General features: G+C 32.1%; 2 protein-coding genes across 3 annotated transcripts; one reads left to right on the forward strand and one right to left on the reverse strand.

Annotated features, from left to right (window-relative positions):
• Positions 1-184: 184 nt before the first annotated feature.
• On the reverse strand, positions 185-8,214 carry cic (Putative transcription factor capicua). 2 transcript variants are annotated; one of them, XM_076405467.1, is made up of 12 exons: positions 7,474-8,214; positions 7,156-7,372; positions 6,467-7,096; positions 6,010-6,345; positions 5,851-5,957; positions 5,345-5,794; positions 5,056-5,279; positions 4,576-4,997; positions 4,138-4,482; positions 3,843-4,083; positions 3,313-3,790; positions 185-2,107 (listed from the first exon to the last, which is right to left on the reverse strand). In XM_076405467.1, the coding sequence occupies exons 1-12, from the start codon at positions 7,750-7,752 to the stop codon at positions 1,979-1,981; spliced, it is 3,858 nt and encodes a 1,285-aa protein (XP_076261582.1). In that variant the 5' UTR covers positions 7,753-8,214; the 3' UTR covers positions 185-1,978. The 2 variants fall into 2 exon arrangements, with proteins under 2 accessions (XP_076261582.1, XP_076261584.1); XM_076405469.1 differs by lacking the exon at positions 7,474-8,214 and having other exon boundaries at positions 6,467-7,093; positions 7,152-7,282.
• Positions 8,215-8,678: 464 nt separating this feature from the next.
• On the forward strand, positions 8,679-12,265 carry Cul4 (Cullin 4). The gene is made up of 10 exons (XM_076405471.1): positions 8,679-9,150; positions 9,248-9,720; positions 9,938-10,541; positions 10,597-10,733; positions 10,792-11,094; positions 11,151-11,330; positions 11,383-11,442; positions 11,496-11,621; positions 11,687-11,839; positions 11,900-12,265. The coding sequence occupies exons 1-10, from the start codon at positions 9,024-9,026 to the stop codon at positions 11,993-11,995; spliced, it is 2,259 nt and encodes a 752-aa protein (XP_076261586.1). The 5' UTR covers positions 8,679-9,023; the 3' UTR covers positions 11,996-12,265.
• The last annotated feature ends 46 nt before the right edge of the window (positions 12,266-12,311 follow it).

A 12,311-nucleotide genomic window follows, 5' to 3' on the forward strand; every position in this document is an offset into this window, starting at 1 on the left:
CATATTCTGTAATATTGGTTGTCTACTAAGGAACTATCAAATATATTAAATTGTAAAATTTAACAGCTTGTATACTGATCGAATTGATTTTTCGTTTATTTATATTAGCAGGAAATAGCATCATAATAACAATATACCAAGAGTGAAATTTAAAAAAGTTACAAGTGAAATAAAACAAAAAGTATGTGTGTAATATCTTTTTTTTATTTCCGTGATAAATGATTTATTCTAAATACGATGTACAAATACTACTAAAAGTGATTTATTTACAAACTATTTTAAATGTGCACTAATGAAGAGATCATGTAAAATGCTATAGCTGTAATAGCACACCGATTGGTAGCAAATATATAACAAATTAAAAACAAACATAACTTAAAAATAATTAGCAATTGATATAAACACAACCGTAAACGTATAAGAGGTATAATATTATGTTAAAAGCTCAAAAGTTAACAGTTTGACGTTTTTTTTTTCAATATTTCTAAAAGTTTGTTTTAACTAAAAATAAGCAAAAATTTAATATTAAAACAAGTTATTGCAGAAGAATATTGTTTATCACAAGCATTTTCAATATACACATGAACACTCTTACATAAAAGTAATATGTAACATTATTACGAATGGACAACATTTTGGCGTATTGTGCGTAATATAAGTTACACACATTCAGTTTTTTAAAAAATTACTTTGACATAAGAGCCTTCTAATAATTTGCAAGATGTGACACTATTATTGCACAATATGTTTGAATGATCTAATAAATTATATTAGACTACTGTCAGTGGCACAATTTTTATATTTCACTAAATTAGTTTAATAAACTAAGAGCACCGATAAATAAGAAGTAATACAGCTAAAAAACAGAATGAATGGTTATTTTACTTTATGCTTTAAAACAAACAGGAACGGAAATATATCTCCGAACGATGGTATTGCTTTTTCACAAAAAAAAAACAACAACAAAATAGCATTCAATTTTTTTTCGAACTAAATTATTAATAAATATTGCACGTTGTTTATGATAAAAACATATTTTAGTCATAATTTAAAAATATATAGTTTTTGTTAATTTGTTTTAAAGCTCTATCATTTTTCTTTTGTGTAAAAAAAATAATTATAAATAATTTCTAAATATAATCCACAAAAGAAGTTTTAATTTTCAAATTAAGTGTCAAAATAGTATTATTTTATTTATTTAATTCAGGGTTACAGGTACTTAAATTACCTCAATTACCAATATTTAGGTCCTAGGAGGCCTGTTAATACTATTAACTGATTAAGTTGCTATCACACCATCAAAACTACTTTAACAAAGGCAAATCAAATAGAAAATAATATATAACAAATATGATAATATTCCATAGTATCTTATAGAAATAATAGTTTGGATAATTTTTAATTGAATATTCAAGTTTTAGTTGATGCTGTATGAATAATTTTTAAGGCACTTTCAAACATAATCCATGAAATATTTAAAATTTAATGTCAGCACAGAAAATATTTCAAATATTCAAAATACTTAAATTTAAAATTTTAATTGAATATTTGGAAATATTCCGAAACTCAATTAATGTTGGTTTATGTACGTATATCAACATACATACGTTTATATATACATATATAAATATGTAAATTGTAATCATTAACGATTTTAATTACTTTTGAAAAATAAATTAGAATAAATTAAAATTACGTAAATATATATACGTAAAGGGAGAAGCAAGAAAATCTGCTCTTGATGGTGGGAGTACAACTTAAGGCGCTCTAAATACTAAAATGATTTTATCTACGCCTGTTGTATTCCTAAGAGATGTATCATAACCGCTATATATTACTTTCCACAAATTGCAAATACGTCATTTATTTAAACTGATCTAGCCCTAATGGGTAGTCAACATTTTGTAATAATTCAAAAAAGGGCTGGTGGAAAGAACCCGGAAAAGGAAGACATAATGCCCTCGTATGAGAAGGCCGGCTAGCTATTCGAAGACACCCGTAAAGGCTCTTGAGGACCAGCCGATGACGGTCCTTGAGTTGGACCTGTACCAGGCGTTCCAGGAGTTAGATTTGACTGAGCCATCATTTTTTGACGCACTTCTCGTATCTGAAAGGAAAATGTCACGAAATAAAATAAAATTGGGTATTATACCACCCGTTATTTCCAATACAATTATGTTAATACCAAAACTAATAATAGTCATATAAACATATAAACTCCTATAATGTCTTAAGTTATCTCGTAATGTAAATTATTAGACTCATAAAATTACAGTTAGTTAAAACATTTTCGATCAACTCTGCAATTTCAATTTGTAGCCAATACCTTATCAATATCATATAAATATATAAATATTAGATGCGTGCAAAAGTAACCCATATATTTTTTAAATTATACTTTGTTGGAATATATTTTTACACTCAAATCAATTTTTTGATATCTATTGATCTAATTGTAGTATGCCATGAAAAATAAATTGAAACTTTGATCGGAAATATTAAAAATTATTAATGTAAATTATTAGAATCATAAAATTTTCCATCAACTCTGCAATTTCAATTTATAGCCAATACCTTATCAATATCATATAAATATATAAATATTAGATGCGTGCAAAAGTAACCCATATATTTTTTAAATTATACTTTGTTGGAATACATTTCTACACTTAAATCAATTTTTTGATATCTATTGATCCAACTGTAGTATGCCATGAAAAATAACTTGAAACTTTGATCGGAAATATTAATAATTTTATGTGTAAATAAATTATAAATTGTTATAATTGAAAAAAATTGGGAGATCATTTCTCAAGTTTAAAGAAAATAAAAACATCCCGCAATTTGAATCATGGTTATCAGGTCTGAGGTGAAATGGTATTAAGGTTAAGGGAGCCGCAAACATTTAATTATGGTTTCTTTTAAGATTTTTTAGTAATATAAAAGTGATTAGAAGTGCTATAAAATCATTATAGTATATCAGTAAATCATTATTGATGTAATATTGATTAATTTTTTAGTACTTTGGTGGATGACCATTTCGAGTCTGATTCCAACAGTCTCAGATATCAATATTAATATGAAAAATACTTGATAAACTATGATTAAAAGTTGTTTCTATATAGAAGATAATTTATTTTGTTCTTCCCACTTAGGCACTAAACTGAATATTTCGATATTTTATTTTTGTTTTGTGTAACTTTTTGGCAAATTCATAAATAAAGATACACTTATCGTTATTATTTTGTTTGAAGAAATATTATGATATATAATATAAAAAATGAAATGAATAAAATGAAAGAAAAAACTTACTTTTAATTGCAAACTTGACCTGGTAGGGAACAGGTCAGAATGTTCATTCTGAAAGGTCGTAGTTGCTTGTGAGGTTGGGAAAAGTGAGTGTTCATTAAAAAGCTGTATAACAAGTTGTCGACGTTGTTCTAGCGTTCGCCGATGACCTTTGTCGGGATCTTTGGTACCGGGCGTGCGAGGAGTTCTTGGTGAAGGTGATTCTCCTTCTTCTGCTTCTTGCATTTCGCGTGCGGTTTCCAGCGAAAAATCAGGCCCGAAAAAATGTGTACCTGCTAGAGGACGAGCTGACGGCGTGGAAAGAGGAGCACCCGAGCTCGGTTCTGAACCATCTTGTGAACCCCTCGCTGTCAAGGGAGGGCGCCGGCGACAAGTGAAGAACGCAGGACCGGGCGATATTGCACTAGGCGATTGGCCTTCGTTAGGTTGAAATCGTGGAAGTGATGAAAATTTTTCTTCGAAGTTAACGGCATCTAACACTCTAAAGTGACATTATTTATTAGTGACAGTAAACGTTTATATTAATAACATACTTATCCATTCCATCCTCAATATTACGTTTGAAAAAACTCCTTTTAGTACATGGAGACTGTACTTCAGAGTTACCATCGGAAGAATTAGATGTCGTAACAGCCATGGATTGTCGCCTTTGTAGAGGGGCTCTTCCTAATTGCGCTGGAGTTGGTGCTAACTTAAATTCGTTCCCATTTTCTTCCCTACATCCATCTTCATCCGGTGAACTGACGTCCGACTTTTGTTTCGAGAAAGAAGGTGCTGAAAATAATACAGTATAATGAAATTATACTTTCATAATAAAGTCATACTTACTTTGATTATTCGGAGTTGTTGGTGGAGGATCTTCCGAAGATGGAATTCGTGGTTGCTGGCTAACAATTACAGAATGAGCGGAAGCGATGCTAGATTTTGGAAATAGCTGTAATGATAAACCTCGAGGCGAATCGTATGATTGTGGTACGTAGACACATTGAAGTGGCAATTCAGAAGCTGATGATGATACTTGAACCACGAATTGTTGTCTCTCTGGCGTAGTTTCAGCCAAACATAAAGCCGGAGTATTACTACCGATTAGTACAAGTGGTGAATGAAAATTTTCGGACGTTCCTTTGGCAGGGTTAGTTGATTTTAAAATTGTAAGTGCCGGTGCACTACCCACTGGAACAGAAAGATATACCTAGTATAATAACAACAATTTAATGCAAAGCTACAATACCCTATTTTAAATATTGTGAAATCATAATTGCTCACCTGTTGAGAATGCAGTTGTTGGCGTTGAAGGTGATGTTTTGGAACGGAATGAAATGTCAGAAGTTGGTGTACCTAATGGATCCTCCATTTTAGCGGGCTGCGGCGAAGGTGGTATATTCTTTACAGACATATTACGGAATGAATAACCTCCATGAAATGGAGCAGCGGCAGGACTAAAACCGGCCGATTGGAGTCCAACGTCAACATCGCAATGAGATTCTGAATCTGAATCAGTGACCTTCTCTTTACATTTTAAATCTATTTCCTGACTGTAATTATCTGCGATAACTAAATGATCATCGTCCTCATCTTCGGTAGGACGTTCCGTAGGGCCTGGACTAGCTGGAATGTCACCCTCACCCGTTGAGCTTAATTTACTTCGACCGGAACCCGTAGAAGATTTTCGTCGATCTTTATTACACCTACAAAATATATAATTCCTATAATATAATATTCTAGTTTATATAGAGCAAAATTAACCATTTCCATTCCGGATGTGCCTTAAAATGCGCTTCTTTAACTTCAGTTGCAAGTTCGTGATATTTCTTCTTTTCTGCTGGCCCTAAAGCATACCACCATTCTCCTAATATTTTCGAAACAGTACGGTTATCTTGATTTGGATGCCGTTGGTGTACTAAGCCGCGATGTCGTTTTGAAAATATCATAAAAGCATTCATAGGTCTTCTAATGCGATCTTTGTTATTCTGATCGAAATTTTAAACAAATAGAAACAATTATTTTGATAATTTTAATTACATGAATGTATTACCTTAGTTTCTTTAGTATGAAGCGCACTAAGTGATTGAGAACGTCGTTGAGGCGGACACGATATTCTTCCTGGTTCTGTATTATCTCCATTTTCTGGTTCAAATACATCATCGTCGTCTTCTGCTGGAGGCGGTAAGGCGTCTGTTTCGGGTGTTTCGTCATCGGCCATGTCAGTTGTGGGAGACGCCGAGCCAGTTCCACCACTCCCTAGCAATGGTATAACTGCATGCCATGGAACTGCAAACGCCGAAGCAGGACTTCCCACCTGTGGAACTTGAGCTGGAGGTTGTAAAATTGTATTTGGTTGAGCCATAGACTCTGCAGTTTGCTCTGGAGTCACGATAACTCCAGCAGGTGCTGCTCTAGGTTGTGCGGCAGGTAGTACCGGTAATAATTGAGTAGGACGTACTATTACTGCGGGTTGTGTGCGTAGGTGTTCACTTTGAATTACCTATGAATGTTATTGCGTGTAAATGGTTTATGCCTAGACATCACATTTTAACCAACCTGACGTTGAAATGGTTTTGGTTCTTCCATTTTATTATTCAGCACATCATTCTTGATTACTAATAAATTTTTATCCTGAGATTGTGGTAAAAGATACAGACCTTGACCTAAACAAAACCACTGCCAAAATGTCGTCAAAAAAACATTTAAATACTTTACCTGCAGAAAGGTTGGCTGACGTGCGATCATCATTCGACGGACCATGTTGTAAAACTACTTGCGATGTCTCTAATGGTCCCACTTGATGCCATTGTCTGGGTCTAGGAGATACTCTAATAACACTTGGGGCTGCTTGAACGGGGCGTACTAATTCTGGTCGAATGACAGGTTGGTGGAAAGGCGTAAAGGCGGGAGCACCACCTCCAATAGGATGAAACAGATTTTGTCGAGAACCGACTGTTACTGGTGATGGTGCTCCAAGACGCCCAACAGGAGATCCTGTAGCACCAGGGGAAAAAGCCGCCGGAGTTGCCGAACGAGAACTTCCCATTGAAACTAACAACAAAATTATTACTAATAATATACAAAAATTTCATGTTCAAGTTTAATAGTGACTCAAAGCAATATAAATATTTATAAATATGTAAGCGTTGTCTAATTAATTTGTTAAATTTACCTAACATATTTGCAACATCTGTTTCATCTTGATCAAATCGACCAGCTATACGACGATCTTGGGCACTGGGAGATGTCTCAGAATCTCTTGAAGTATCTTCACCTTCTTGTTTACTACCTGCCCTTGGAAATGGTGCTCCCCTAAGTCCATTACCTCCTTTAAGGCTAAGGTGACGGGAGCAATAACCTCTTCTCTGGCTTTCCTTATTGCAACCATCCTTTGAACATAAACGTCGCCACTGTTTACCATTAAACTTTTTCCTTATACCATTGGGATTAGAAACAACATCTCCTTTCTTATATTTGTGAGGTGTAGCTGGTTGAGTTACACTACTTGAAGAAGATCCTCTGCTATGTACACTACTCCTTTTACTACCACCAGATAATTTTGCTTCTTCTGTGAAAGCCTCTGGACGTAATTCATCTTCACTTTCACCATATTCATCATATGTACGTCCATTTGAGATTGGTGTACAAGTGCTAACAGGAGTATTTAGCATGGCTGGAGATGTTCTACAATATTCTGGAAATTGTGGATTTGCCAAGTCCATATGTTCTAACTCATCCCACCAAGGCGGTCTTAAAAGCCTAAGATCTGCTCTTTTTACTGTTAACTCATAAGTTTTTTCTCCTAGTAAGTTCAATTAGTATTAAAAACTTAAAGAATGGTCTATTTAGAGCGTTACTTACCAATAACTGCCACGACAAATCTAGCGGGCTGAACTTCCAGAATTCTACATACTACTCCTTCTACAAACATGTTCTGGTTGTCTCTCACACATACCCTAATACCCAAACTAATTTGATTAACTGATGGACTGGCATCACTAATAATATTATAACATTGGTTATCAAATACATTTTCATAAGTTATCTTTTCTAATTTTCCATCAAGTTCTACTGTAATCTATAAAAAAACACTACCTCATTTTCATTCTAAAACTAAGCATATTTATTTTGTTTTCTTTAAAAAAATTAGGTTAATTATATTTAATAATTACAACTTACTGTATTTAGCCCAGCTTCTTTTATTACTCCAGGATAATACCAATCCTCTTTCTTTGCAAGAACTCTATGATTACACCATTCACTTAAATCCACAGGTGGAGGAGGTGGCTGAGGTGGTGCTCTTGGTCCATAAGAATAATCAACAGCAGTAACAGGTGTAACTGCTGGAACAGTTTGTACAACAGAAACTGGAATACACGAGCCTGTTTGGCCACTTTCATCCAATTCAGATGGATCAAATTTTCTCTTTTTAGGTAATTTGCGGACCCCCATTTCCATTTTGTATCTTCGTACTGGGCAGTCAAAAAAAATTGGACTTTAAGAATATGTATGAATTGGATTCCTAATGGTATGAACCATCTTTACCATTCGATCTCTTAACACCAGCTTTTTGGATATCAAAATTAAATTAATTAACAATTTATATGCTATCACATTAAAAATTACATTTAATGTACTTGTTAATTCGAATAATTATAACAAATAAGCCAGTAAGAGTTTATGAATGAATTGTTGTTATAGTATTAAATAGTAAATAAACAGCTTCTGTTTCGCATTGGCTAATGGAGGTACTTGAGGTATACGGGATATCTGATGTAAATATGCAGTTCACTATTTCTACAAGGCTCGTTTGCTTGTGTAAAATCACTATTATTTAAAACTAACACGCTTTTTTAACACCCACAAAACAAGGATCGTATATTTTCCTTGAATTAACAATTGTCGATTGCAAATCGACATTGCCAAATTGTCACTTTAAGTCAAATGATAACATAATTCTTTGTTATTGGTGTTTTCTTTCTTCTAAATTTATTAAAGAGTTGAGGTATAGATAAAGATGAATATAACTATCAATATTACTCTCATTTTAGTTTATCCATTTCAAATTAATTTTCTTTTGACGAAATTGTAATGTATAAATATCAATTAAGCCAAAATATACAATTGTCATGTTTAACTTATTTTAAGTGAAAATATGGCAACGCTGGTCATCTCGGTAGTGAAAAAGCTTTCCAGTGGAATCATGAGTATTTTGGTCTTACTAAAAGTATATTAGTCATAAATTAAATAAAGAATTATGAAATAAATTATTACCAAAGCAACAGAGTAATAGATACTCTATCATATAATTAATAATATTATTTGTTAATTATGTTGATATCTCTTTACGTCAAAGCTAACCGAGAACTTTCAACCAGATATTCAATCGAAAGTGCCTAATAAATCTTATTAACAAACAACGACCTAGACATACGTCTCCAGAGTTTTACGTAGAATAAAAAGAAATAGTAATAAAAGTGGGACTAAGTCAATTTGTTTCTAAAATTTAATGGCGATGGCATGTTGTTTGATATGTTAATTTTTATATAAAATTAGGAATGTTTATCTTTCTAAAAAGTTTGTGTTTAGTTTCACGTTTCTCTATATCAAATCAGTGTTCTAGTCCAAGCCTATTCCTTTAAAGAAATATATCAGTCACATTACTAGATCAGGATAACCCATCTATTTCTGGTCAAGAAAAAAAAAGGACGTATAAATAATATAGAAAAATGGGTGATACAACAAATCGGCGACCAAATTTTTCCAATGTACCTCAAAATCTAATAAATAGAAATATAAATGTTCTAAGTATAAAACCCACAACTGCAAAGAAATTGGTGATTAAAAATCTTAAAAGTAAGAATTAAGTTTCTATTTTAAAGTGTCTGAAAAAAGTGTATCAGTTCAGCTTTCATTCATTTCATTAATTTACTTATAAATTGGAATATTTTAGGTGAACCTAAATTACCAGAAGATTATATAGAACAAACTTGGAAGAAACTCAAAAGTGCAGTACTGGCAATTCAGCAGTCGAAACCAAATCAGTATTCATTAGAAGAACTTTATCAGGCTGTTGAAAATTTGTGCAATCATAAAATGGCTCCATTACTGTACCAGAAATTACACAATTTAACTGAACAACACGTAGCTCATAATATTGAACAGTTTTTAGCTGAATCGATGGACAGATATTTATTTTTGAAAAAAATGAATGAAACTTGGTTAGCTCATTGCAATCAAATGATTATGGTTCGTAGTATATTTTTATATTTGGATCGCACTTACATTTTACAAAACCATGTCTCTTCTATTTGGGATGTTGGTTTGGAATTATTTGGAAAATATATTTTATTAAATGCATTAGTTCAAACAAGAGTTGTGGAAGGTTTGCTAATGCTTATAGAAAAAGAACGTCAAGGTGACCAGGTAAGTTTTAACTTTTCAAATTATTTTCTTTCAATTACTTGTTTGGGTGTATATTTCTTATTAAGAAATTAAATTTATATTGTGTGATCACCGATAAAAATTAATATTAGTAATAATAGTATCGGAAACTCGGAATGATAATAATATTGCATATATATTTTGTACTATATTATTTTCAATATTTTTAAAAGTTTAAAAAAAGCTATTTCTACATTAGGTTGATCGGTCTCTACTCAAATCGCTCTTGAGAATGCTAACAGATCTGCAAATTTATCGCAAAGCTTTTGAGGCGAAATTTTTGCAAGCTACAGAACGTTTATATGCAGCAGAGGGTCAAAGACTTATGCAAGAATTAGAAGTGCCTGATTATTTGACCCATGTTGATAAAAGAATTGCAGAAGAGAATGAGCGAATTTTACATTACTTAGATCCCGCAACTAAATATCAGCTTATACATACAGTTGAAAAACAATTATTGCGAGAGCATGTATCTCAAATCTTACAAAAAGGCTTAGACCAACTTCTAACTGAATTTAGGTTAAATGATTTGACTTTGCTTTATGACTTATTAAGTCGCGTAAAGAATGGTTTAGCCCAGCTATGTTCGTCATTTAATGCTTATATTAAGAAAAGAGGTAGAACTATAGTAATTGATCCAGAAAAGGATAAAACTATGGTGCAGGAATTGCTGGATTTTAAAGATGCCATGGATAATGTAGTTTCAACTTGCTTCCATAAAAATGAAAGATTTAGTAATTCCTTAAAAGAAGCATTCGAACATTTTATTAATCAACGAACTAATAAACCTGCTGAATTAATAGGTGAGTTTATTGCACTATTCTATTAAGAAACAATTGATGTTTAAAATTATTTTAGCGAAATTTGTTGATTCAAAGTTAAGAGCTGGCAATAAAGAAGCTACTGAAGAGGAACTTGAGAGATTACTTGATAAAATTATGGTGCTTTTCAGATTTATACATGGTAAAGATGTATTTGAAGCATTTTATAAAAAGGTATTTTGTGTTGTTTTAATGCTACTCTTGTTTACATAAGTATTGATTTTTTCATCAGGATTTGGCAAAAAGACTATTGGTGGGTAAATCGGCTAGTGTTGACGCTGAGAAAAGCATGCTTAGCAAATTGAAACAAGAATGTGGTGGTGGTTTCACATCTAAGTTGGAAGGGATGTTTAAAGACATGGAATTGAGTAAAGACATTAATCAGGCGTTTAAGCAACATGTTATTGTGTATAATCGAGATTTACCTCAAATAGAAATTACCGTTAGTATATTAACTATGGGTTATTGGCCTACTTATCAGCCAATGGAAGTAACCTTGCCAGATCAGATGGTTCGTCTTCAGGATGTTTTCAAGGTATAATTAATAACCATTATTTTCTGGATATTGTTGATGATATTCTGTTGTTATAGGACTTTTATCTAAGTAAACACAGCGGAAGAAAATTGCAATGGCAACCCACCCTAGGCCATTGCGTTCTTAAGGCATCTTTTAGAGCTGGCTTAAAGGAACTGGTTGTATCCTTATTTCAGACTTTAGTGTTACTGTTGTTTAATGACTCTAATGAATTAGCTTTTGATTATATCAAAGAAGTAAGGAATCTATTTCATATTTTAATTCGAGTTGAACTTATGATTTATTTAGGTAACTAATATAGAAGACGGTGAGTTAAGAAGAACTTTGCAGTCACTGGCATGTGGAAAAGTAACAATATTAAATTACTCTTTTAAACAATATTTAAAACTATCGTCTTATAGGCAAGAGTATTAGTTAAAATACCCAAAGGCAGAGATATTCAGGATGATGATCGGTTTCGTTTTAATGCTGATTTTACTAATAAGCTGTTCCGAATTAAAATTAACCAAATTCAGATGAAAGAAACAGTAAGATCTTTTTTTTTGATATATTGTACTAAGATATTTTATATCATATAAATTGAATGTTATAGACTGAAGAACAAAAGGCAACTGAAGAACGTGTGTTCCAAGATAGACAATACCAAATAGATGCAGCCATTGTGAGAATTATGAAAATGAGAAAAACACTTAGCCATAACCTTCTAATTAGTGAATTGTATAATCAGCTAAAGTTCCCCGTTAAGGTATTTATGATATTTCTTTGATTTTGGTACTTTGGGAATTGACATTATTTAAAATTGTAGCCTGCTGACTTGAAGAAGCGCATTGAGTCCTTAATTGATAGAGACTATATGGAAAGGGATAAGGATAATCCCAACCAGTACAATTATGTAGCATAATTTTGTTAAGAAGTTGGAATGAGGTGTATTAGAAATAATATGTTATACTTATACTTACACTCTATTTGATTTGAATTTGTTTTGTTCATTTTACTGTCTAGTTTCTATAAAAGCTACTTGAATATTTTGTAAATTGATCTATACATATTAGCAAAAATGTATTCTTGTAAATTTATCGTGATTACTCGTACACATAGAGTCCTAATTTAATTTATTGATTGGATTTTATTGTTCGTACAAGTTTTGTAATAAATAATACTTTTCTTTAAATTGTCTTTATAATTTTTCCTTGAAATTGAATATGTTTGATCGTTAT

The sequence above is a fragment of the Rhynchophorus ferrugineus genome, unplaced genomic scaffold (genome assembly GCF_030347505.1).
Source record: "Rhynchophorus ferrugineus isolate W39M unplaced genomic scaffold, kcgeb_rfMv2 rfM5, whole genome shotgun sequence".
Classification (NCBI taxonomy): Eukaryota; Metazoa; Arthropoda; class Insecta; order Coleoptera; family Curculionidae; genus Rhynchophorus; species Rhynchophorus ferrugineus.